Source organism: Lepisosteus platostomus, chromosome 7, assembly GCF_059453375.1.
Source record: "Lepisosteus platostomus isolate fLepPlt1 chromosome 7, fLepPlt1.hap1, whole genome shotgun sequence".
In the NCBI taxonomy this organism is placed as follows: domain Eukaryota; kingdom Metazoa; phylum Chordata; class Actinopteri; order Semionotiformes; family Lepisosteidae; genus Lepisosteus; species Lepisosteus platostomus.
Window position 1 is genome coordinate 52,715,486 of NC_142617.1, and position 24,450 is coordinate 52,739,935.

General features: G+C 44.0%; 1 protein-coding gene across 2 annotated transcripts; it reads right to left on the reverse strand.

Annotated features, from left to right (window-relative positions):
- Positions 1–218: 218 nt before the first annotated feature.
- adamtsl5 (ADAMTS like 5) lies at positions 219–23,884 on the reverse strand. Of its 2 annotated transcripts, none has more exons than XM_088641201.1 (13): positions 23,697–23,884; positions 14,617–14,689; positions 10,928–11,085; positions 10,314–10,374; positions 8,949–9,054; positions 8,508–8,635; positions 6,746–6,869; positions 4,788–4,871; positions 3,620–3,783; positions 2,853–3,051; positions 2,292–2,396; positions 1,722–1,793; positions 219–1,490 (listed from the first exon to the last, which is right to left on the reverse strand). In XM_088641201.1, the coding sequence occupies exons 2-13, from the start codon at positions 14,635–14,637 to the stop codon at positions 1,156–1,158; spliced, it is 1,557 nt and encodes a 518-aa protein (XP_088497327.1). In that variant the 5' UTR covers positions 14,638–14,689; positions 23,697–23,884; the 3' UTR covers positions 219–1,155. The 2 variants fall into 2 exon arrangements, with proteins under 2 accessions (XP_088497327.1, XP_088497326.1); XM_088641200.1 differs by lacking the exon at positions 23,697–23,884 and adding an exon at positions 20,588–22,544.
- Positions 23,885–24,450: the final 566 nt, after the last annotated feature.

Sequence of the window (24,450 nt, forward strand, 5' to 3'; positions counted from 1 at the left end):
CTCTACACATCTTTTCAGTCCTGCTAAACTCTTACCTGCTTTAATGCGTTTAACCAGCTTCAAACGTGATAAAATCCTGGAAAACCTACAGAAACTTACTGGCCCTCCAAGACAAGGATTGGGTAGCTCTGTCCGGGATCCCATTCCCCCCCCCCGTATCTACAGATAGAGTTAGAAACATACAGGAAATCCCACCTGTAATTCACACAAGGATGGCCTCAGGATGAAATGTGATATTATATTCTCAAAGGATAATAACAACATCACCAGTAATAATTATAATAAAATACACTTTGTTAGGTTAAAAAAGTATTTTAAAAACAATGCACAAATATAAATGCATGTGACTCAAAACATTATAAACTTTATAAAGTGATTTCATTATATTCTGTGGTTTCATAAATATGGTCAGCACTATGCATTGCTCTGTACTTAAACCTATAGGGTTATGATAGGGAAGCAGAAAGCAACCCTGGTAAGACAGACAATATTTTTGCGCTAAAAACAACTGCATTGAAAACATACAAATTGATGTGCTGGTGTAGAAGTCTAGATTGGTACATGAAATACTGTGAGGATCTGCAGCATGAGGTGTGTTGTAGGTTGTTTACGTTTCTACGTAGAAAATCACAGCTAGAAATGTAGGCTTTCTGTGCAATAGTACATTTCAGCACGTTTGCTTTTGGACTGTTGCCCAAAGTGAAATAATACTGTGTGCAGCTTGAACATCCCATCTTTGGTATCTGAAATTGTGAAATGGCTGTTGTTTCCAGAAAGAGTTCTCCTTGAAGGTGTTAGCAATGAACTTAGCAAACAGGGTGTCTCTTTCCTTCTGGAGACCATTCATTTCTGTTTGCTTGTCCTAGGGTCTTTGTGTTCTCTGAATTATATTGGCTTCACATGTTGCCAGCTGTGTTCTCTATTCCCATTTCTACATTGCACATGTCTATGTTCCAACATGCCCAAAAAGCTTTCTGATGATCTTGGGGCCCCCTGTCCTCCGAGCCCTTTCAGTCTTGCCACTGTTTCTGCACGAACACGCCATATAGTCTCCCAAGTTTGTTGGAATCAGAATGTCATGTGTACAGCACCCCTGGAGTGTGTGTGCAGACAGGATGTGGAGGCCGATCTGTCTGGACTGCATGTCTGCGGAGTCTAGCTCTTCAGCTCGGCGGGCAGTCTGGAGCGCCGGTTACTACACTGCTGCTCCAGGGGCCGCAGTAGCCTGTCCTCACGGGGATGGTAGACATGAGCGTAACTGTCGGGCTCCAGCAGGATGCGGTTGAGCGTCCGCTCGAAGTTGACATGGCGTCGGGCCATCAGCACATACTGGCGGCCCTCCTCCAGCAGGGGGCAGTCACAGACATCAGGCACCCACAGGAACTCCCGATGTTCCAGGCGGAAACGGTTGCGGTAGGTGTGGATGATTTGCACGTCATAGCGTGTCTCCTGGCCTCGGTACTGCTTCCCCATGACCTTCGCACGGAACACTGTCAGGACAGAGAGGCAGACAGGCGCACAATGACTGGAGAGGTGGTAGACTGCACGATAGGGCACTCAGGCTAATCTGTCAACCAGCTTTTCCTTGCTTACACACCCTCTCCCTGTATGGCACTCAGGCCTGAAGATCTAGAGGTAGGGCTGTCCCTCAAACCTACAAGCCCCATGAAGCTCCACTCAGCCAACACAGCTCATTGACAGGTCCAGTGCTGGAGACTCACCAAAGTCCTTCTGGCAGTACTGTCTTTGGCGTTCTCCTCTGCCCCGGACCCTCCTGCACTTGCCACAGTGCCCTGCAGCAAGTGGACAGCAAGGACAACAAGATTAAGAACGACAGGCTGAAGAAAGTGGTCAGGTACTGTAGCATTCAGATTTCGTAAGAAGTTACAAAAGAAGAGGAGGCCATTTGTTACAGTTCCAATAAATGATCTAAGAACCTTATCCAGTTCCTCTTTTGAAATGTGCCAGGTTGTCAGCTATAAAAACGGGGCTGAGTGACTTATCCATTTACCTGCAACCAATAATATAATATTTCACGTTCTCTCAGAGAATCACAGGATCCTTTAGGAGCTTGTAATTGTTTGGACATCAGCTGTCTGTGAAAGTATTAACATTCAGTCCTGTATGATCCATGGGGGCTGGGGGGGGGTGACTGATCAGAGTCCACTGTGTGTAAGGATGGCATTTTGTCACGGCTGTGTTACTGGCTTGTCAAAACGATTTCAAATCGGCTCTGTGAAACATGTTAAATAAATAAAACCAGGCAGCCCGAGAGCTGTAGCAGTTCTCACTGGCACGAGGAGGCCGGGGCAGCAGGTTGCTTTGGTTCTCATCTCTCTCCAGCCGGGCCTGGGGTTGATTTGACGGGTGTCCCACTGGCCTGGTTCCTAAGGGGACTGAGAAGGACAACCGGTCAGACCTGTCCGCTGTTCAGGCATCTAAGAATAACAGAAGTATTAATTGTTCCCAGAGCTTTATGCGTCCCTAATACTCCAGCCCTCTTCCTTATCTCAGTCACGTAGGGAAGCAGAGCAGAGATCACTGCAGTGACATAAGTGTTTTTTTTTAGATCAAAGCTTTTAAACAGGCCATCAGAGTAGCATGAGATGGAGAGTAGCATGAGATGCAGTCTTATAAATACTCTGATACACACCTAAGAAATTAGCATTTAATTCAGGTGTCTAACCATTGTTAGGTTGTTTAATCCTGAAAATGCCCAAGTTAAATTCCAGAAAGTAGTTTGATAGGCTAATGTTACTGGGAACAATGTAGTTGCATGCCCCTGGACTTTAGACTTGGGAAACTTGTATTACAAGCTTGAAGAGGAAGCTCATCCCACAGAGGTCATGTACCGAAGTGAGGAGGTCTGGTGGTGGTGGTGGTGGTGGTTGTTGGGGTGGTGGTTGTTGTGATTGGTGGTTGCCAAGGCGTAAAGCTGGCAGCATGATGTGGCTGGCGCAGCTGACTCCTCCCTCCGTGATACAGAGCATACTGGTCAGGGGGCAGCCAGTACTCGTACTCTATCCCAGAATTCCTGTCAGTGAACAGAACCTACAGAAGAACAGAAGTATATAAAGCCATCCATATCAAATACAATATTATGTTAAAGGACAAAGTTGGAATTATGTCTTTGTTGTCCTAGGATCAGTTCTCAGTCAAGGAGCCAGGCGTGTAGTGCTTGCATGTTTTGATCATGTTCACACAGGTGCACTGGTATCCTTCCACTTTGTAAAGACATGCTGACTTGCTTAACTGTGCATGATCATGCGCGTCCGCTGCAAAGTCCTGGCAGGGCACAGTCCTGCCCTGCTCTCCAATGCTTCTGGGTTTAGGCCACTGGTTGTACAAACTTTACCAGAATTAAGTGACTTCCTGATAACAGCTGGATACAAGTACTTTTGAAATTGATTACAATTATTTTGCTAAAAGAACACATTAGGAATATTCTCCCCAAGGTGGCTAATGCAAGTTTCTGTATAAGTATGAGGTTTCTGAGCCCTGTCCAAATCCTGGAAAAGCTGCAAAGCAAAAAAAAACTGAAAGGGAGCTGCCCCCCCCCCATCCCCCCACCCACCACAGGTACACACACGTGAATTAATCCCATTAATCACCAACTGACCATAATGTGCAGGTCCTCCTGTGTGGGCCCTGGGGCCTCGAAGCTCTCCCACAGGTCTGCAGAGCGCTTGTACACCAGCTTGGTCCCTGCCACGCTGTACTCCCCCGGTACATTGATCTTCCAGTTTCCGTTGATTATGAACTGGGAGCGGCCGTTCTGCAGAGCTGAGGGATGCGACAAGAAGCTACTGACCAGTCTGGCTCAGCCAGGAGCGGTGCTGTTTCTTCAGCACTGCTGCCAGGGAAATCATGCATTGCAAGTGCTGTGAGCACTGCCTGTCTGTGCACTGGAGGAATCACATTCATTGTGTACGGCGCTTTAATGACAAAACCTTCATGGGAAGGCATAAACATTTCAGGATCAATGTTTCTTAACTAGAAAAACAGATACTTGAATTTAGCACTAAAGTTCTACACCGATTCTTTTACTGGCCTAGCAGGCTGTGTCCACTAGAAGATGCCTGTGATCGCAGCCGGGCACTTACTGTGAAAGAGAACAGACTCTTAAGGTATCTTGTTCCCAGTGTTTGTAATGGCAGGCAGAGGCAGCCAATTATTGGCACATTTCTCTGCTCCAGGTTCCCCAGTGTACCCTGGCTAGGAATAGCAAACTAATTTATGATGATTGTGCTGATAAAATGCATGCCAGATGATACAAGGCTCTATTGAGGCCTACTCTTCAACACCACATTATTAAAATCTATTGATGTCTTTTTATAGCATAATGACCTGGTTCGAAGCTATTTTATCTAAAATAATGTTTCAGTCCCCCAACTTATTCCTCCACCCTTGTTATCGCTGGTTTAATTGTCTTTTCCATTTGAACTCACATTATTTTTGTCCCCAGCACAGAGTGGAAAATATGCAGGGCGGTGTGTTTATAGAGACAAACACCCATAACACAGCAGGACCATTGGGTTTTAGCAGGAAGAGGCAACAGCTGGGGAATAGCGTTTTCCTAGTTCTGCTGGAGGGTCTCCTTCTCCAGCTATTTGTCCATTATGGGAGAGAATTTATTGTCCCAGCAAGATTGGTTGGATCAATTGACTGCTGAGCCCCATTGGAAACGACGTGAAGGGAGTCCAAAACCTGGTTCTTTTCCATACCTCATTTGAAGAACAAGAAATGTGGAGAACATTTATCAGGTCTGCGAGAGCGTTGGTTCTTACCCAAGTAGTTCTTGCTGTTGTCAGTCACACGGATGTGTGTGGCTCCTGCAGGAATCATAGTAACTTCATTGTATCCAAAAGGACCTGAGAGGAGATGGAGAGGCTTGGGTCGATGGGCACACATACCAGTACAGGCATTCACTTGATTATTGTATATAATGCAGAAATCTCTTTAAATTGCTCTCAACTGTGGCACTGTGAAATGATCAGAGCTGAATAATATTCATCCATCCATCCATTTTCACTCCGCTTTTCCTGGTGAGGGTCATGGTATTAATATTCATTTATCCTATCATTTATATGGACTTCTACTCACTCTTAATAAGTAACTGAGAAAGGTTATATATACAGTATATCGATCTAGGCAGAATATACACTTGCCTTTGTTGACCTGCTTTTATTTGCTCTTTGCATGGCACTTACTCTTGAAAATGAAAGTATTATTAATTTTGCACAAAGCCAGGATAATTTTCAAAGTTTTCAGCTCCCAGGTTAAATTTACTCCTTGTTTTCTGGCTGGTGAGACTTCTGTGGTGTAAAATTGAACGACAAACATCAGAGGTACGGAAGTGCTGCAAAAATCACTAAGAATCATCCATCCATTTTCTAAGCTCTTCATTCAGTTCAGGGTCAAAGAGGACCTGGGTTGCCTTGAAGCTTGTGCTGTTAAAAAAGGCTTTCTATATTCTCCAGCATCAGTCCTGAGCCCATCTGCAGTCTTGGCTTTCTTGCAGCAGAGCTGCACAGTGTGGAGATGCAGAGGCCCTGCCCTGCTGGCTGTGGACCTAACTGCACAGCTTTGTACCAGCCACTTCAAATATGTTATATTTTATTCGGAAAATGGGAGTGGGAGAACTTAAACACGTTTTAGACTCTATAAACAAAGCAAGCATTATCGCCTGTTTTCTGCTCACTTGAATTATGCCAAGTATTTTCACTCACTACACAAGGACTGGCATAAAAGGACTGCTGTTTTACAAGAAAACATGTTGCCGAGTGAAGTGCTGGAGGTGTCAGGGTCGTATGTGTGACTCACTTTTTTATAAAGACTAGGGTTAGGGATCAGCTGCACCTCAACTTTGATGCTGTAGGTGCCTTCTTACTTGATTCAGCTGAACACTGTCCCTCTTTTCCTTATGAGCATTTAAAATCCACTTTACTGAAATCTTTGGTGTAACTGGACTACTGTACCATTGGTTGTACTGTATAGTAGGTGAGTAGGACTCATGTCAGATTACTCTTTTCAGACATAGAACAGCAGGACTTGGTCTTAACCCTGCCAAGACTTGGATGTGATCTTGTAACTCCTTGACTTGGTCTCTTGATCATTTCCTTCAGTCTATATTTGTCTCCCAGGATATGAACTGGAACCATGTTGACTATGTTGACTTGATACAGTATGAGGCCTACTCGACCACAGGCCTGGTCTGATGAATTTTATGCCACTCAGGTTACAAGAATGGTTAACCACTGAGAAACATTTCCACCATGATGCCCTAGAAATATCAATCACAACAAATTTAAATGACAAAAAAGCATTATTGAATCATGTTGATTGCCCTCACAAGGTAAGCTGGCAGGGCCCCTGGGCTCTAGGTTTAAATCCAGACTGAGCTGCCTGGAGTGGAATCTTTCTATTTCTATGTGGGTCTTTTTCCAGGTGCTCCAGTTTCCTCACACAGTACAAAGAGACATTATAGAGGGTTGTTGGCATGGCTTAATTGTTTGGATTGTTTGGGTGCCCTGCAAAGGACTGGCATCCTGTTTGAGACACATCCTGCCTCACACCCATTGCTGGGTTTGGCTCCAGTTTACTATAACTCTCCACGGGACTAAGTGATTGTAGAAAGTAGATGGACTTTATTGATGGAAAGTGATGGACAGATACGTGGTAGCTCTATTAATGAGTGAATGTACCGTTTTTGAACGGTTTTGCTTAGATCAGTGCAGGCACTCACCGGCAGCCTGGCTGTGGCTCTGGTACACATTGTGATGATGCAAGCACGTGGTGTTGTGCCCACCACACACCATACAGGCATCTTCCTTCTGTGCTGAGCCCAAGATCAGGTCACAGCCAGGCTCCTGTGACCAAGAGAAAAGGTAATAATCAAAAAATAGAAATGACAATCTTCCAGTACAAAAGTCAGTCACCTCTCCCTTTGCCTTCATTTTCTTAAGCTAACATGAAAGAATGTCTTTTATCAACGTGGTTAGGTGTGCCCAAGTCATGTGGATGCAGAGCATTTTTCATTTTGACACAGTTTCCTTCTACAGAAAAGCGGTCATATTGCACAATATCAGCCCCCTCATTATTTCTGAAAAATACCGTTCAGTCGCACGCCCCAGCCTTATCTCAGCCAGGGCTGAGACTGGGATCTCCTGGGGCGACAAGTGCCGCATAGAGAAGAGGGGCCTTCACGCCATCCCCATCTCACACACATGTCATTCTCCTGCTGGGTGGTGCCAGCAGACCGTATCCGCCCTCCACGTCACGGACCGAAACTGCCCTGACCCTGCATATTTACACAGGAATACCACAGGGAAAACAAAGGCAGGAGGGGAGGGACGGAGAAAGATTAGATAGGTGATAAGAGGCTCTCCCTGGACCACGGGAAAGCGAGGGTGAAGGAGGAGAGGGAAAGGGGGAGGCCAGAGGTGGCGGTAATGTTGTTCCACAGCACGGGGGCTGCATAGCAGATATTCCCTGAGAGAGAATGTGGGGAGCCTTAACATTTTGAGCTTCCTGTTCCTGTGGTGTAAGTGCTCTTCTGAGAAATGGAGCAAAAGACGCCAGTGCCTACCACCACCCACTGACTGCAATCTTTAGTGGAGCAACTGTGCTTCAGGATCAGAAGAGCTACTGTACCACACTGACATGAAAAATATTTGAAGGAAGACTGTTCAAGCGTTCCACAGAATTTTGAGAAACATATAGTTAAATACACTTCCTCCCTCGTCCTGCGCTGATTCTATCTATGCATTGGTACAGGATCTGAAACGATGTGATATGAATCAGTATATACTTACCAAGTCAAGCGCTTAAGGGCATGGTTTCACAAGAGTTAAAAAAACCCCACAAGGCTGGGTGAGCAAAGGTACCCTGAAAAAAGCAGACTGCTAGAGCAGGTATCCTAGACCGATAGTGGGGACTGGGGTCAGAGAGCAGGTCTGGGTTCAATCAAACATAATCAGTGCCTCCCATTCAGCTATAATCTCCGTCTGCCTCTTCTCTGGAGCAGTCACACTCTTGTAATAGCCCTCAGTGCCTGCCCAGGTCAGGAGCACTGCAGACCTTACAGTCCATAAATTATATCTTGACATGAACACAGCCTGTTCTTTTTCCTATTGGCTAAGAACCAATTGTGCTCCTCGCACAAAAAGCACAGCCAACACGTAACTGCTCTCTAGACCTCCAGCATCTTCCTTTCACAGGCAGCCAAGGGAGAAAGTGTCCCTTCACTAATGATCAGATATACACCTGATAGCTAGTTACAACTCTTTGGCTGGGGCTCTTGGAGAATGCAGAAATTAAAGATTTGGTAGCCTTTGTAAGACCATAGAATCTCTGCATCTTAGCCTAACGCCACCTGGGAGAAGTGCAGAAAACGGAAGCCAAAACATTCAGTCCAGATCACTGTGAGGTTTAGCAGTCTGCATATTCTAAATGCATTTCTGTAAAGGCTGATATGTATGTTGGTTAGTTCCATCTGTATAACTCACCAAACACTGCCCATTGACGCAGACTCCCTTTGGTTCTGTGTGGCAAGGTGTGCCATCCAGAACACGCCCAAAGTTATAGTAGAAATTGTGCCCTACTGCCAGGCAGCTCAGCTCACAGCGGTTTGAACCTGGAGAGACAAAACCAGGAGAGGTATGGGGGACAAACAGGAGAAACAGCAATGTCTAGTAAGGTACTTGAGACTGGGCTGGCCATGATTACAGATGGGAAAACTAGCAAATACACAGGATGACACACAAACAGATGTGCAAGAGAAAGACAGACCTACATGAGATCAGGCACATTCAAAACTTAGAGGTATGCACAAAATGATGCAAGCAGGGAACTGCTTTTTAAGATACCTCAGCTTGGAAAGAGGCAACGGTAATGCCACAACCAGCAATGCTGAAGGACTGCTGCAGGAAAGGCCTGGGCTCTCTCACCTCCATGGAAAGTTGTCCACCTGTATGTAGCTCTGCCCATTAGGGGTCGGTCATTGAATGCGGCACACTGGAGTTCCCGAAACTCCACTGACCCCGGCAAGCACTCCTGCATGTGAAAAATGAACTGCAGTCACATACTCTGACCATTAGAAGGGAAGACAGCAGAGCAGAGAGCTTGCAGCAACCTGCTCCCCGTACTTGGTCATCTCTGAAGTATGCCTCTATTAAGCACTGCCGCCTTGATCAACACACCCTGTGCTGACTCATTCATGCACACTCCCTGCACCTTTGGCTATATCTGCAGCTTCCTCACACACAGAACTGGAGATTAAAAAGAATAACAGAGTCTAGAACTGGGACCATAAGGGTTCTGGAATAGTTACCTAGTAATGTTGTTAGATTTGATAACTCAGCTTCATTCAAAAACCACGAAAAATAAATTAGCTACCAGCTACCAGCAACCAGCATGTAAAATGGCCCAGGTGACCCCATCTTGTTTGGAACCTTTCTTACAGTCTGATGATTACTTGCTGCTCATGACCTGTTTCAGTTGCTGAAATTTCTCTAGATTACCAGATTCTTCTAAAACAGTTTTTGAATTCAACAGAAGGGTGAAAACATGAGTCAATTTTGATGCCAGAATGGAGGGGCAAGTTATTGTCTACTCTTACTCTATGACCACAAGTTATATCAATGTCTCAGAATAGGCTGTCTGTATACAACCTAACATACCTAACATTAGGTACGGTGTAGCTGGTACTTCCTAATATTTGCTCATACACTTAGCACATAGTTCCCCGTGTGGAGAGGCAAGCAGGAAATGGTTTTGATATAGCGTAAACACCTTCTAATTCCCAATGTTAAACACATATTACTAGGACTGCCATGTACATAAAGATGAATTATGTTAAGTTTTGCTTCTCCATACCCTCAGGTCACCAAAAGCAGCAGTTTTGTCTGAACAGCACTGCAATGGAAAATCCGATCACATAGTAAAAACCCAAAAGTGACCTCTTTAAATCACTCAGAGTGATAACTGAGTAAATCTCAGCCTGCGCATTGGTGCAACAGAATATATCAAACAAAAATAAATGCACACGCTCCATGATTACTGTGCTCAGAGAAATGGCTCAGCACAATTGCTTCTTTTGTGGCAGGTACTTGGACGTCTTAAGTGCTGGAAAGATGTCTGATGACATCATAATCTCAACTGCTCTGCTCTATTATCAAAGTTCAAATCTGCATATGCAAACCTGTACCGTCAATATCCAGCTGCTACACACAAGCAAAGAATCAGGAAGTTGGCCCAATTCTCAGAACATGGGGGCTGAGGAGCTTTGCATAGGGCTGTGTGGAGATCCTCACCTTGGAGTTACAGAGTTTGTACTGCCTGGGCTCTCCAGGACACGGCCCCCCAAGTGGGTTCCTGCAACAGAATGCCCCAAACATTTCAGCAAAGCCTGTGTCCATTGTTTGGCATCAGCGGTTGTGATTTTTTGCAAAGTGCAGATGTAGGAGCCCCGCTATTTGTCAGGCATTTCCTTATTGCCAAGGAAGGAGGTGTGGTTTTAATGATTTGACTACTGCTTCCCACTTTATCATCAGAAGTGTTTAGAGCCTATGTAAGAGGAAAGAAGCAAGAAGAGGTTAAATCCACAGGAGGGCTCTATTACTAAATCATTGTGTTTTGTACTCAAATGTTTTAAGCTCCACTAAGCTCCACTCATTCCTGTTTTGTCATCTGCGATAATAGAGGTGTTAAATATGGCAACAGACTATTAATATTTCAATAAAAATGTGCATGAATATGGCTTTTTCCAAAAAGAAAACTTATAAAAATAAATACCTTCTTTTTCAGGTATAACACCTGCTGCAGTTTTAAAGGGTAGTGAAGATGTCAGTGTTTCTACCCCCAAGTACAGTACAACAGTACATGTGAAGCCAGGCTCTGCCATGCTTGCATCTTGCCCGGTCCTAACCTGGTGATGCAGGTGCGGGTACGGACAGAGGCCCCTCCCCCACAGGTGCGCGAGCAGGCTGACCAGCCGCTCCAAGAGCTCCACTCGTTCCCAAATCGCAGCTGGCGACGGACACGGCCAGGAGGCACAGTTTCGTCCCCGGCTGAGCCCAGGAGCACCTGAGGCAGGGAGGCAGAGAGGGAAAATGAGCGAGGAGGAGTGAGACTGAAAGGAAGAGAGAGAGAGAGAGGAGGAAAATTCCCTGAAAGATATGTGCAGAGACGGAAACATGAAAAACAGAAGAGGAGTGCAAGAGAGACAGTGCAATAGTGGCAGAGGAAGAGAACGAGAGAGGGAATGAGGAAATGGGAAAGTGCAGAGGAGGAACAGAAAAGGTAGAACAGACCCACCACAAAGAGGAGAACAGGCTGCCTTCAAAGACAAATGCCATGAAATGTGTGGAAAAAAAACAACCTATGGGCTTCACAGCTTCTACCAGCAGCTCATTCTCAGTCATTCTTGGAAGCATTGTTTTTACTGACCTAGTAAATTCTTCCCCTTTATCTGATTTCAGCTCACTGTCTATCCCCCAAGATAATTTCTCACAGGGTGTCAAGATGCTTGCAATAACTGTTCAATCATTTATCCCCACAGCATTCATCAGCCCAAACCACATTACTACCCCCTGGGACAGAACTACTAGCCATCCGCATAGGTGAAATAAATGCAATGTTTCATAGCTGAGGGCACATTATTCTGCCTTACAACAGTACAGCTGCCTTTTGTTGTTAAGCCCCTAGTCTTATTCTGGGAATACGGGTAGAGCAGCGTCATTGTTTGCCTCAGCTATTGGTCATAAATAGCTGGTCTTCCCCTTAGAGGTGGAAGTGTTCTGGGAATGTAGAACGGATATGAGGAGTGGGGCACTCCCTCCTCTCTCCTGTCTCAGTGAATCCATCCTTGGCAGCTATGTAATTTGAAAGCTCTTGGTGTGAAATCACAATAAATTTATAGCAGTTCCATCATAAGATCTATTTCAAGCATTCAGTACGAATTGTTAACTGTAAACATTGCTGAACAACCTCAAACAACTCAACAGTGCAAAAGCCGTTTTAAACACATTCCAATAATTTTCCCTAAAGGTGGATTTCACTGGCACAGCTCCATACAGGGGAGCTGTGTGCCTGTTTAACTCAAAAGGTTTAACCCTTTGCATCCTCCACGTGCAGTGAAACCTCCATTGTGAGTATTTGTAATGTAGCACTGTAAGTAGTCACAACTGGTGCGTTCGATTATATTTCTTACCGGTTTGCATAAATTAGACCTCGGGAAAGATAAAAAAATCTCATGGCCAATAAGAAAATGTCATTATTCCTCTTTAAAAACAGCACTGCCGTTGCTGGCTTTTCACCGCCATCAGCCCACTGTTGTATATGACATATTATTACTGAGTGCCTGACCACGCTGGGCTCAGGTCATGAAGGGTGAATGATACATGAGTGCACCATACTGGAGCAGTAATGCTTTATGATTAGAGTCTATCATTTCGCAATGCAGACTGACCTGGAACTGCCCTCATTACCGCCAACAGGGAAACTCAAATTAGTGTTGGTAGCAGTTGGAAAGGGGGCTTGTCGATGCTGGGAATTAATGTACCGGCCTTTCACCTTTGAAACCCTGGGCTCCCTCTGGCTATTCTTAGAAAACAGTGATGAAAGGAGGGCCGCAGAGGGAAAGCCTTTGGGGTTCGGGGTTCACACACACTGCTAAGATGCTGGAAAAAAAGATCTGGATCAGGATGGAGAACATTTGCATCTTGTAGAAGGCCACCGCGTTATAAAAACCGGAAAAAAACATACCATGTTTTTTTTATTTCAGGAAGCGAAGGCACAAACAAATGACATTGAGCCAGAATGATAGCAAAGGCCGGGGGTTGCCTGGAGGCCTTTAAGCAATGATAGAGGCACGAATGAGGCATTAACCTCACATATTTTTTCTGTTGCTGTTTTTAGCAGTTTTTAAACCTGTGCCCTAAGCGGCAAAGGTAACTTGAGAGGCAGTGCCTGTGTGCCTTTGACGTCTCTAGCGAGCTATTTGTGGGGAAAGGAATTTGGAGTTAAAGCCGAGTTAATAAAAAAGATGGCCTCTTTGTCTTTGCAAGTCTGCCTCTCTCTCTCTCTGGGTGGCGTGGGCAGGGGGGTCTTCCTTTTCTCAAAACAGCCTCCCGACCCCCCCCAACACCACCTCCCTGACCCTTCACCAGCCCTAGATGGAGCGATGAAAGATGGCAGTAAAAGGAGAAAGAAAGGAGGCCACGGGTACCGGCAGGAGAAGGACAGATGAAGAGATAAATCCTATCAGGTGCCGTTAAGGGCCCTTGAGGTGCTGAAAAACAAGCTGCCTTTACCACACAGTACAGCACGCAAGCAATCCCTCCCTCCACTTCCTCCCCCTTTACAGGCCGCTGTAGTCTAACCGTGAAAGCTGTCACGGCAACTACTGCACGATGTTTTGTCTGAGTTTCAGGACTGTTATCCTACGTGGGAAAATCGAAGATTGACAGACATTCGTGGTCCAATAGCATAAGCGCAGCACACCTGGGTAAACCTCCACAGCTCTCCCTACACTATACAGATGAGAAACAATCCTGTTCATACTGCTATCTAGAGCTGAGATTCTCAACAGGCTATTTTGTGCCTTTGAATGTACTTCTTGCTTGATTAGACCTTTTAAACCCGTTGCTGCCATTACAATCTGGTTATAAACAAAGGCAGAAATAAGTGAAAAATTAGCAGAGAGAACCCTACTATTTTCTTAATAATTTGCTTTCCCTTTGCCTCCAGTAAAATTTCCACATTACGAAATAAATAAAAAAATCTGGGGATTAAGATTAAGACTCGCTTGGAGTGAGACACAAAGAGGAATCTGAAAAAGGTGAAACAGACAAGATTTTGAATTTTGCATGTTGCCTTGTTTCAATCTACATAGCTCTTCATTAGTAAACAATTTATAATGACCAGACATAGTGGGAATGACTTTATCACACACTCTGGATTTCTTGGATACCACATACCTGAAAGAAGGCAGGTGAACAATTCAGAATTCTGTTAAGTGTTGATAGTAATTGCCAATCTCATCTGATTTGGTAAGAGCACAAACAAAAGATCCTAGTGAACTACTGTACATATCAATCACCTTCAAGGATTAAAGGCTCAGATGGAACACAAAACACGAAGGGGTTCTTCAGGAGAAGGACTGAGAAGCACTGATGTACAGCCTGGAACACTTTTCTGCCTATGGCTACCCCACTTGCAATTTGGAGAATTTGGGGTTCAGTGCCATGCAAACATACAATATAAAGGTTCACCCCAGTCAAGGTGGAGACCCTGGTCATATGCAAAATGTATATGAAACACTACGAATCAAATTGAACAGAAATAAAACAGTTTTCTGAAGTCTGCTCTTGTGCCGACATCAACACTTAATCGGAAGGCTGATGTTCATCACAAAATGGAGACGACAGAGAACCGGGTGATTGCATGGTGCTATGGGAGTGCTCGTTTTAGCATGAGGGAGCAAATCATCGGAGCAAAACAAAAGAAACAAAACCTAACTTTTGTCTCCAGAGCCTGAACCCAGCAGGCGTCAAGGACTTTGAAACGGCGGCTAAAGAGGTGCAAAGGTTGTGTAAATGAACAAGAGTGCCTTACGGGCTGGGAGGACCAACACATCGAGGAGCCCAGGAGAGTGAGGAAGGTCAGAGCCACGCATTGAGACAGCCTCCTGGAAACACACAGAAGAGAAAACAAACACGGATATTCAATTATACACACACCCCTCTGAGATTTAATCAGGGCAAGAGAGAGCGGGGCAGATACTTAAAGCCCACTTAGCACAAAAGCCCCAGCCCCAGGTCGCAGAGCAGTCATTAATAACAACAAATAGCCTGGCTAGACCTGCCGTGACAGCCAAACTCCTGCAGAGAGGAACCAAGGTCAGACATTCCCCTTCATGCACTGAGAATCATTAACTCCCACCCCCAGAGAGAGAACTGCTGGGGTTCACCAAGCTCCCAGCACCCCAAAGACAAGCTGCTGCATCAGGCTTCAGGAGAAAAGCTTCAAGCTGAATTGGCCAGCAGCTTTTCAAAGACCCATCTTGAAGAGATGCTTGGGCAATATGACAGGGGTGCCATCTTAACTCTTCACCCCTCATCACCCCTCATGTGCCCAATTCCACAGGTGTCCCAGTCAGGTGGCAGCACTGCAGCATGAATAACCAACACTTACTGAAAACCAACAGGTATGAAAAGAAAAAGGACATAACCCTGATAGGCTCAGAGGTGCCTTAGCTGCACCTCAGCAGTCGACAAATCCTATTATCATGATCTTTGGAATTGGAACAAGAACACTCCGATACAATAATTTGTATACTGTCCCAGAAAAGAACAAGAAGCAGGTTTGATATAGGAATGAAGGTCCTCTTTTTGACCTGGTGGCCTGGTCCTCTTTTGGCTGTGCTGAAAATTCCCCTTACAAAGTCACAGCGCTTAATCGGAAACATTATCAAGCAGTACTAGGGCTCTGTGGATTGTTGCACTGACAAACAGCATGAAGACCTGACAAGGGCTGTGCGGCAAAGGAAGATGAGTCATAAATCCTCAAAACGGCTTCTCGGAAATCTTGGAAATTTTGGAAGCCCCCTTGCTGCTTCCTAACAGCAAACCTCAGCATTCGTGGGCCAAGGATTAAAGTAAGTTCAGATTTCTCACTCTTATCATGAGCTTCTCCAGGCTGCTTATGACTAATACAGGTTTGTTTCTCTATAGAAAAAAAAAGAAAGTGCAGCCTGTGTTCTTTTACAAAAAAACGAATGCAAAATGTCTTTTTTTCATTTTCTTGATTAAAGGACTATTTACTCCTATTCATCTTTTTAGGAGGAGGCTTTTCAAGAGCCTCCATCCAGAACACTGTTTTCGATTTTGACCCCTGTCGACAGCTGCCCTGTCCAATTAAACGATACAGATCTTCCCCCACACCTCTCAGATCAGCCCCAGCCTTTCCTCCCTCCTGCTGAAACTGGAGGAACACAAAGACCTGGCCTTGACCAGCCTGCGTGCCAAGTCCTCTGCCCTGCGCAACATGCTGTTCTGAGAAAAACAGCTAGGAATGGCCGCTTGTTAATTACAAGGACCGTTGATTTGTGTCATTTTTGCCGGGACCCTCATAAAACGTGCAGCATCTCAAAATTACACTCATTAAGGTAATTGCAGCATAGAACAGCCAGCGAGCAGCATCAGGGTGTTGTGCTGGAAATGCCGTAGAAAAGGAAATGTTTTTAATCAATATGAGCCAAAAAATGTGCCCAAAGAAAAGAGAAATCATCCAGTTTCTGAAAATTTTATTATAGTTGTGCCTGGGGGAAAAAAAGTTCTCTGAAAGCTCAAATGTTTGTTTAAAAGCTGTAGCCATTAATCACACCATCAAAACATGTTACTCCCACTTTCAGGTACTGACTGGAAACAGACTGTAAAATTTAAGACGGTAACACAACGCTTTCTGAGCTCAGGATACAGCAGTACCTTCAAACACAGAGCACAGCTTCTGTAAGTTGTGGATGTGTCACCAGGTTACAGAAGGGACAACTGTCTACACCTTCAAGTGGGGAGCTGCGTCAGCATGTGTAGGCTGCAAGGGAACAAGTAAAGGTTTATTCCATGCTGAAAAGACACTCAAAACGTTCTGTCTCTTTTCCTTTCAGCAAGGAATAAACCTTTACTTGATCCCTTACTGTCTACACCTGACTAGCTCCCAGAACTTAATAAAGACTCCAAATGTACATATGCTACTCCTCACTCTCTGCAGGGGTAGATTAGTTAAGAAGGAATCTAACAGGGTTAGAATTGTTTTAATCAAAAAAAGAACAGTACGGAAGAACTGTACTGGAAAAAAATCATTTCCAATGTTCTGCTTGCTAGTTTGCAAAAACCATACCATTTACCTACTGTAGTTCCCTTTCCTCTAAAGGACCTGAGCATCTCAATATTTCAAGTTTTTTGGCGCAGGCTGTTAGCTAGTTAAATGGATCCATACTCCGTATGTCATGATTTCAAATGAAAGCTGTGTGATGTCATCTCAGCGCTGATGTTTCCTCCTCAGCTGGAGTACACACCGTGCAGGTGAGAATGTGACCTCTGCCCCTGGACACAGTTCAGCATGTGCCGCTAATAAAAGAGGGCTGAGAAAATAGCAGACTGCAGCACAGGTCACCTGGCAGTGGAAACCACAGCTAAAGAGTGGGAACCAACAAGTAGTTCACAGATAATTGCTCATCTCTATGCCTGTAAATCACAGTCTACAAATATACTTTCACTGGCTAGCCTGGGCTTTCCTTTTTACTGTGTCTGTATTTCAAATAAAAAAGCAAGGCACGAAGGTAAAGAGAAGGATATGAAGAGGTGATCATATGATGTCGGTCTGGCATTTTGTTAATGTGATTGTCCAGACTTTTGTGCTGAAACATTGACATTTTGCTAAATAATCAATTTATTTTGGAGGGTTTATAATGTGTGTCCAAATGATCCTATTTTTATATTGCTTTTTCTTTGGACAGAACTTCTGCGACATTTGGGAATGTGTTCTTTCCTTTTAGCGGTTACCTCTAGCCTGGGATTTCCAACCCAATGCCCCACTGTGGTGACCCAGGCCACTATGTTGTAGGAGGTGCTGTTATTCAAATGGTCAATGAGGATCCCACAAGCACTTTTTGCAGGAGCAGGGATGTTAACCCCACTATCCTGGCTGAATAGTACTCTGGGCTTGTGCAATGTGGATTTCCTGAAGTTCCCTGTTAATTCAAATGGTAATGCAGGTTCTCTCTTCATCTCCAGGATGAAATGGGTCCTCTCCTACATGTCAAGGTCTTTGTGATCCTTAGGAATGAAATTCCACTATATATGCAAACTATTATTACCATTAAACAACATTACTAGTAGAAAAGGAAATGGATTACAATGATGTCACTGGCCTGACTGTCTCAGAAGAATTTACATGTGGCAATTTAGGCTAGTTCAGGATACTTTGGTTCCAAGGTTTTTATAAGCAACCAATGTTCCTTCATTGAATACCTGCTTTAATTAAGAACTCCCTGGCTGTGTAGCTTTAAATAAGCACTCTATCCACTCATCTGCCCCATTACTTTCTGTGTCTAGACATAGAATAAATCCTATTAATCCATCATACCATTGAGGTTATTGTGTTATCCTTTAACAACTAGAAATCACAAATATCCCTATAGGACACTGCTTTTACTGAAAGACAGGTATGTTTGCAGCCAGATATAATACCTAGAGATTTAAGTGTTTCTACAAGGCTTGTGCAGATACTGAAGAAATTAACTAAACAGAGCATACATTTACAGCAGATCTTTTCTACTATGTATTTAAGTGTCATTGTTAAATGAGCTTGGTTAAATTTGAAATAATGCTCTCCAGCCCCTGTATGTAACATACTGCTATGATAATCTGGCATCATTAGCAAGTCATAAGCCACGGATTTCAGACCACAAGATTCCACCATCCCCGATCTCTAGACTGAAAGGCATATAAACACTAATCACTGCGTCTCTGCGATACCCATAGTCAGCTCTGGTCAACTGTGGACAGAGAATCATGCAAGCTGAAAGATATCTTTAAATCATTGATCACTATAAACACATGGTTTTATTTGATTGTTTAAGCGCAGTAATGAGATCTGTTAAGTGTGTGGATAAAAGAAAAAAACAGAGAGCCCTATGGACCTCCAGGGATACGCTCTGATATGCTCTGCTTTCAGTACTTCAAGTACTTTCCTTATTCCCTGTCCCATAATTATTATACAGTACATCTTCAAAACAAGCTGTTTTCTGCAAAACACAGCCTTCCCTTGCCCTAGGAGAACAGGGAGAAACTGGAAACTGTGAAACTGTTCTAATCAGTAGGCCAAGCAGTGCCCATCATAATTCACAGTGCCCACTATTAATCACACTTGACTATTCTACGGATGCACCTGCTATCTGACTGACACATTCCAGCTGTCATACAGCAAAGCCTTCAAAATGACAAAAGCAGGCAGTCATCAAGGAATAGAGAAGCAAGTTAAATGGGGCTTTTATAATGCTGATAGGTTTTCCATCTCAAAGTAAGCACATCAGACCTACCCATGGGTATTTAACTGGCACACAAATGTGCTCATACACATTCTCTGTGCCAAGAGTTGTTTTTAATCCCCCCTCCCCGCTTTAAGGGATACCTTTTACATTTTACACTGGGAGCTGGGAGAGCTACCATTCAGGATGAATGAATGGATATACCATTGTAGTGACAAAAATCTATCATCAAAGCTTCAGGCATCTTAGGTTATTTTAACCATTTATAGTAATATTTGGCATAAATAATAGAATTGAACAGAATCAACTCCGATGCCATGAACAGGCCATGTTTAAAGCAAAAACTCGTCTTTAATTCCTCGCTGTTCCTCTTTTCCGAGCCACGCTAGGTTTACTAGCTGTGTACTTCAAATACGCAGTCATTCACAACACGTAGTATTACAACACAGGGACAGTGTATAGATAAGGAAAGACAACACATTTGGAAATATTTAAAGAGATATTCAGATGTAGACGCGAATGATGCGGACATCGTCGTTCCACTCACTAAGAAAACTGATAAAGAAGAGCTCACATTGCCCCCGTCCGAAATCTGCGGGAGGTTTAAAATGTTTTGTCCTCATCCCGGGAAGGCTTATCGCTTCTGAAGCTGTTCTGCACTCTGGGAGGCTCACCCCAAGCGTTTAGCCGAATCTGTGTTAATACCAACATATTTTTCCTGAAAGCAATATAGTACAATAGTACAATATGGTGTTAAAAGTAGTTAATCGCTTTATTCGCTTTTGAGAGATTGTACTGCTTATTAATTTAATGTTATGCATAGATTTAAAGCTTCCAGAAGAAAAAGCGTTAATCAAATTTACTACTGTGTGCACATATAACATTTACCATGAATAGCAATGCGAATTCGTAAAATTCTCTTTGAAGCAATGTCTCAGCTCCATGGAACTGTTGGACTGAATGATCATAAAACATTTCTGCCTGTATTGTCCTAGTTCGCAGTGAAAACTCCTTTCAGTCACATTCCAATTCAGCTTGTTCTATATTTTCCAAAACCGGACTGGCTTGTCCATAGAATCGTTCTTGCGCTTTTGTGGTCAAATATTCAACGGAAAGAGGGGAAGAAAAGAAAGAGAAAAAAACGAAAAAAGTATCGACTCTTGTTTTTTTAACACAATCTCACGTAAGTCTTTAAAAACATTATATAGAGAGATTATAATGCAAGTTAGCACGACATTAACTTTTCTTCTGGGTAAATATGGGGAACATCTCCTCACAAGTCTATTTGACCTCTAGTTAGAAACAAAGACATTTGATATCCCTACCGACTCCATCCACTGTCAGAAAGCTGTTTTTTTTGTTGTTGTGAAGGGTCGCAACGCATCAGACAATGCTTACAGACATTAACAGAGCATATAGGCATAATGTTAGTCTGTACAATTTAAAAAGCGGAGAGGTGGGGTTATCTCAATGAACTCTTCCGTTGTCTTCTTTCAGAACAATAAACCAGAATTACAGCTTCGAAAACAAACTTACCTGCCCGCTAGTGGTGACATACTCCTTGGAGACGAGAGGTTAAAATGCACAGTCCCGATGCACGAGTTATATCTCACGAGTTGTATCTTGGGGCTTATACCATATCGACTACAAACAGAACAAATTAAAGGACTGGGAATAGTGATAAACGGTTTTTCAAGGATGGAAGTTCTGGAAAGTGTGTGTGCGCGCACTTCAGCTTGATTTTAAGCGCACCTCTACTTCAGGAAAGTTTTAGGATCACCCCATTGTAAATCCCAAGGTATGGGAATCTTTTGTTTGAACAAGGACATCCCTTCTTGAAGATGTTAAATAATGCCGTAACAAATTAAGGTGGAAACAGCGTTTTTGCGGTGTTCTTGAAGATTGGAGAGAAGCCCTGGCGCTTGAGAGCTCTTCCAGGGGCTCTCTCTCAGAGACTGCGCCGGGCGCTCCGTGCCTTCAGAGGGCTCCTCGCGATATAATTACTGTTTAATCGTTTTCCTTCAAATACTGTATTTCTTTTTTTCTTCCCTCGTCGCACGCCACATCACTGTATCGGAGAACGAGCCCAGACAGATCTCTCCTTAACCCTCTTCCTTTTCTTCACAAAACAGTACCAGGTGTGAGATTATAAAAACTTCTACACTGTCTTTTGGAACTTCATCATGCTCCCGATCTCTGCCCTTTGGGAAACGACAAAAAAAAACACTCGTGGTGGAAGTTCAATAAAACACTGTATTCCTTTCCCGGTTTTATAGTAACCTTGTTAAAAACAATTTGCACGACAAAAACACAAGAAACACAGAAACAAGTGTACGACACTTGTTATTCTTCCGACTATACAGTAGGTGTGGAGTGAAATAAGGTCGAGCTTTTTTTTTCCAAGTGAATGTGACAGACGTCGTTTGAAGAGAGGAGAAAGATTAATGATTAGATGCGTTCGGGTTGTGTCTTTTTTGGAGGGTGGCTCACTCACAGACTTTTCTAGTGTACGCTGTCCAAAAAGTGAATTCAGAATGAACCTGCTGGCTCCAATAATGTTTTCTGTCGAGCAATTTAAGCAGGTCTTTTGCTGTCGACCTGGGCGGGGACCAGACGGATGACAGCGTAATGTTTTTCCATTTTACCTGTAGATATGTCAATTCTCGGCGCCGCGGGCAGAGGACTTGCAAACTGAGTGCACCGATAACTGAAACCGGAGCTCCTCGTGTTAACCAGCAGTGGTTTCTTCACCTGCAGTTGACTCTACCCGTTCCTGCAGTGTCAACCTCGTTTCAAGTTCCAGCACAGTGAAAACCTTTAGTTTGCTGTGTCTTGCGGCGCTGAGGTCCATCACGCAGTTCTGTCAGTGCAGGTATGCGGTACACATTGTCCCAATCCTCGCCGCCTGTTGCCTGTTTTCAGAGCTTTTTCTTCCTAACAAAAATTGACTATTAAGAGGTCCACGTACTTTACATGCCCATCCCTCTCGTTTCCAAGTGAGAGTACTGCAGTTCAAGTAAAAATGAAGCAATTATTCGAATGATAGATGAAAAGCAGACTGAAACTAGTTTTACTTTTAATAAGTTTTATAACGCTTGTTGTCATTTATTTCCTTTGCGCCTGTAATTAATACTGGAGAATTGTCCTTCGTACTCTTAAGTCCCCTTGAAAGCGCACCTCCAGTTGAATCCATTCTGAGATTCAGCTCATGTGTTCATGGCCCTTTTCCAGAAGAAAAGTGTACACCTGAGCCCCGCCTCCAATACTTCGACTTTCCAATCAAATAAGTTCCCTTCTCAGATTTCAACCAATCATAGGTGACGCACTTCGAAACCCACCCCCAACCCGATAACGCGGAGTTTAATGCCAAGAGCAAATGGAGTGGGGAGTTGGATTGCGTGTTTCAAATAATTGAACATTCAATGTGAAGGGTGATAAAACAGTAGGTAGTTCTCCGAGATCGAATCAGCCTATCCTTGAATCTCACATGTCTCGTGGACATAAAGGTGACCAAGCCTGTAAATAAGAAACATAGATCACTGCTAGACTAAACTGTGAGAATAAAAACATATCTTTATAATAACACTAAGTAATACAGAGACGTTTGAAGAAAACAAAAGCTGCAAGTAAATGAAGCAACTGTCCCTTTAGACCACTTTAGAAAATCAACATCAAAAGTAGTTCAAGTAGGGAGCTGCGTCAGCATGTGTAGGCTGCAAAGGAACAAGTAAAGGTTTATTTCATGCTGAAAAGAGATAAAAGGAAACAACGTTTAGGCTGTGGAGCCTTCTTCGGGTGTGTAAGTGAAAATGTTTCAAAATTATATGAAAATGTCATCAAAAATCTGTGAAAATGTTTGTCCTGAGATGTGTCTTATTTGAATGGTAATGGTTTATGATTCTCGTTTTCCATTTTCTCATCTTTGATGAGAGCTCAATCCAGGCGTTGGTCATGCAGTATATTTCTGTGCTAAAAACAGTTTAATGTCCTCCAGCACTGTAAACTTGTATTTATATCACTCATGTGTAATTTGTAATGATTAAGGTGTGGTTACAGTTGTAGAGGGAGCAGAGCTGCTCTCTGTTCTTGATATCACAGGGATGCAGACACCGGATTAGAGCACACCTTGTGGAACTTTGGCCTCAGACCTCCTCTCTCCTTTGATTCGCCTGTGCATTTCAGGGTTTAACCAGAATTCCCCTGCTGTAAGAGTAAACATTGACACACAAACAAGCCATTATCTCTTACTGAGCATTTGCAGCAGTATACTGAAGGAATTGGAGGGAGGACAGATTCAGGATTAAGAACAGGTAGCACTTCTTTAAGCAAAAGACTGTAATGTAAACGTAGCCTAGTCAAGTCTGGGGACTAGAACTGATATAGAAAAGATATAGTATAATTAGACCGTGTAATGGCATTTCTTTCACTTATGACCCCAGAAAGAAAACAATATATACTACATATATAGGCTTTTATAATTGACTTTGAGTGGCATGGTGGCGCATTGCTGCCTCTCAGTGCGGGGCACTAGGGTTCAGGTCTGGGCCTGGGGTGCTATCTGCGTGGAGATGTTGTCACCATGTTTGCATGGGTTTCCTCTAGGGGTTCCAGTTTCCTCCCTTAGACCCAAAGTCCAAAAACATACCATTAGGTTATTGGCTTCTGGGAAAACCGGCCTTGGCGTGAGTGTACAGTATGTGTATGTCTGTCTGTCCTGGGATGGACTGGCGTCTCATCCAGGATGTACCCCGTCTTGTGCCCATTGCTTGCCTGGATAGACACCAGCTCCCCTGTGATCCTGAATTGGAAGAAGTTAGAAAAAGAATGGATGGATCATTTGTCACGGATGACGGAAAGGATGAGCCAGGCAGGAGAGGCAGGAGAGCGAAAAGACCCTATGCGTAGCGGTGAGACGGGGGTTAGCCTCAGCTGTTCAGGAAATGCCGTATAGAAACCTATGCCCTCAGGTAGTGAACGTGGGGCGACCTGGTGCTAGGCGGGGTCTCAGGACATCCGAATGTCAGTGCTGAGCCTGGCTTAACCCCCGTCTCGCTGCTACGCATAGGGTCTTTTTTGCACTCCTGCCTCTCCACGGCTCGTCCTTTCCGACATCCGTGACAGAATGCTAAGCTTTTTTTGACCCCGCCTAGCACCAGGTCATGCACGTCCGCTACCTGAGGGCATAGGTTTCTATAAGGCATTTCCTGAACAGCTGAGCCCGGGCTAACCCCCGTCTCGCCGCTACGCATAGGGTCTTTTCGATCTCCTGCCATTCCACGGTTCGTCCCTTCCGACATCCGTGACATCATTGACTCAGTGGTCTCCAATGTTTCTCCTTGTCCATGGATTGCCATACCTTGTAGTTTATCCAGGATCTCTAGAGAACTCATAAGACTAAT

Coding starts and splice junctions, on each gene's coding strand:
- adamtsl5 (XM_088641200.1), bottom strand. CDS start 20,607: ATGTCACCACTAGCGGGCAG. Junction 9,055..10,313: donor ACAAACTCTGTAACTCCAAG/GTGAGGATCTCC, acceptor TTTCACATGCAG/GAGTGCTTGCCGGGGTCAGT. Junction 4,872..6,745: donor GAGCCACAGCCAGGCTGCCG/GTGAGTGCCTGC, acceptor ATCTCCTCTCAG/GTCCTTTTGGATACAATGAA.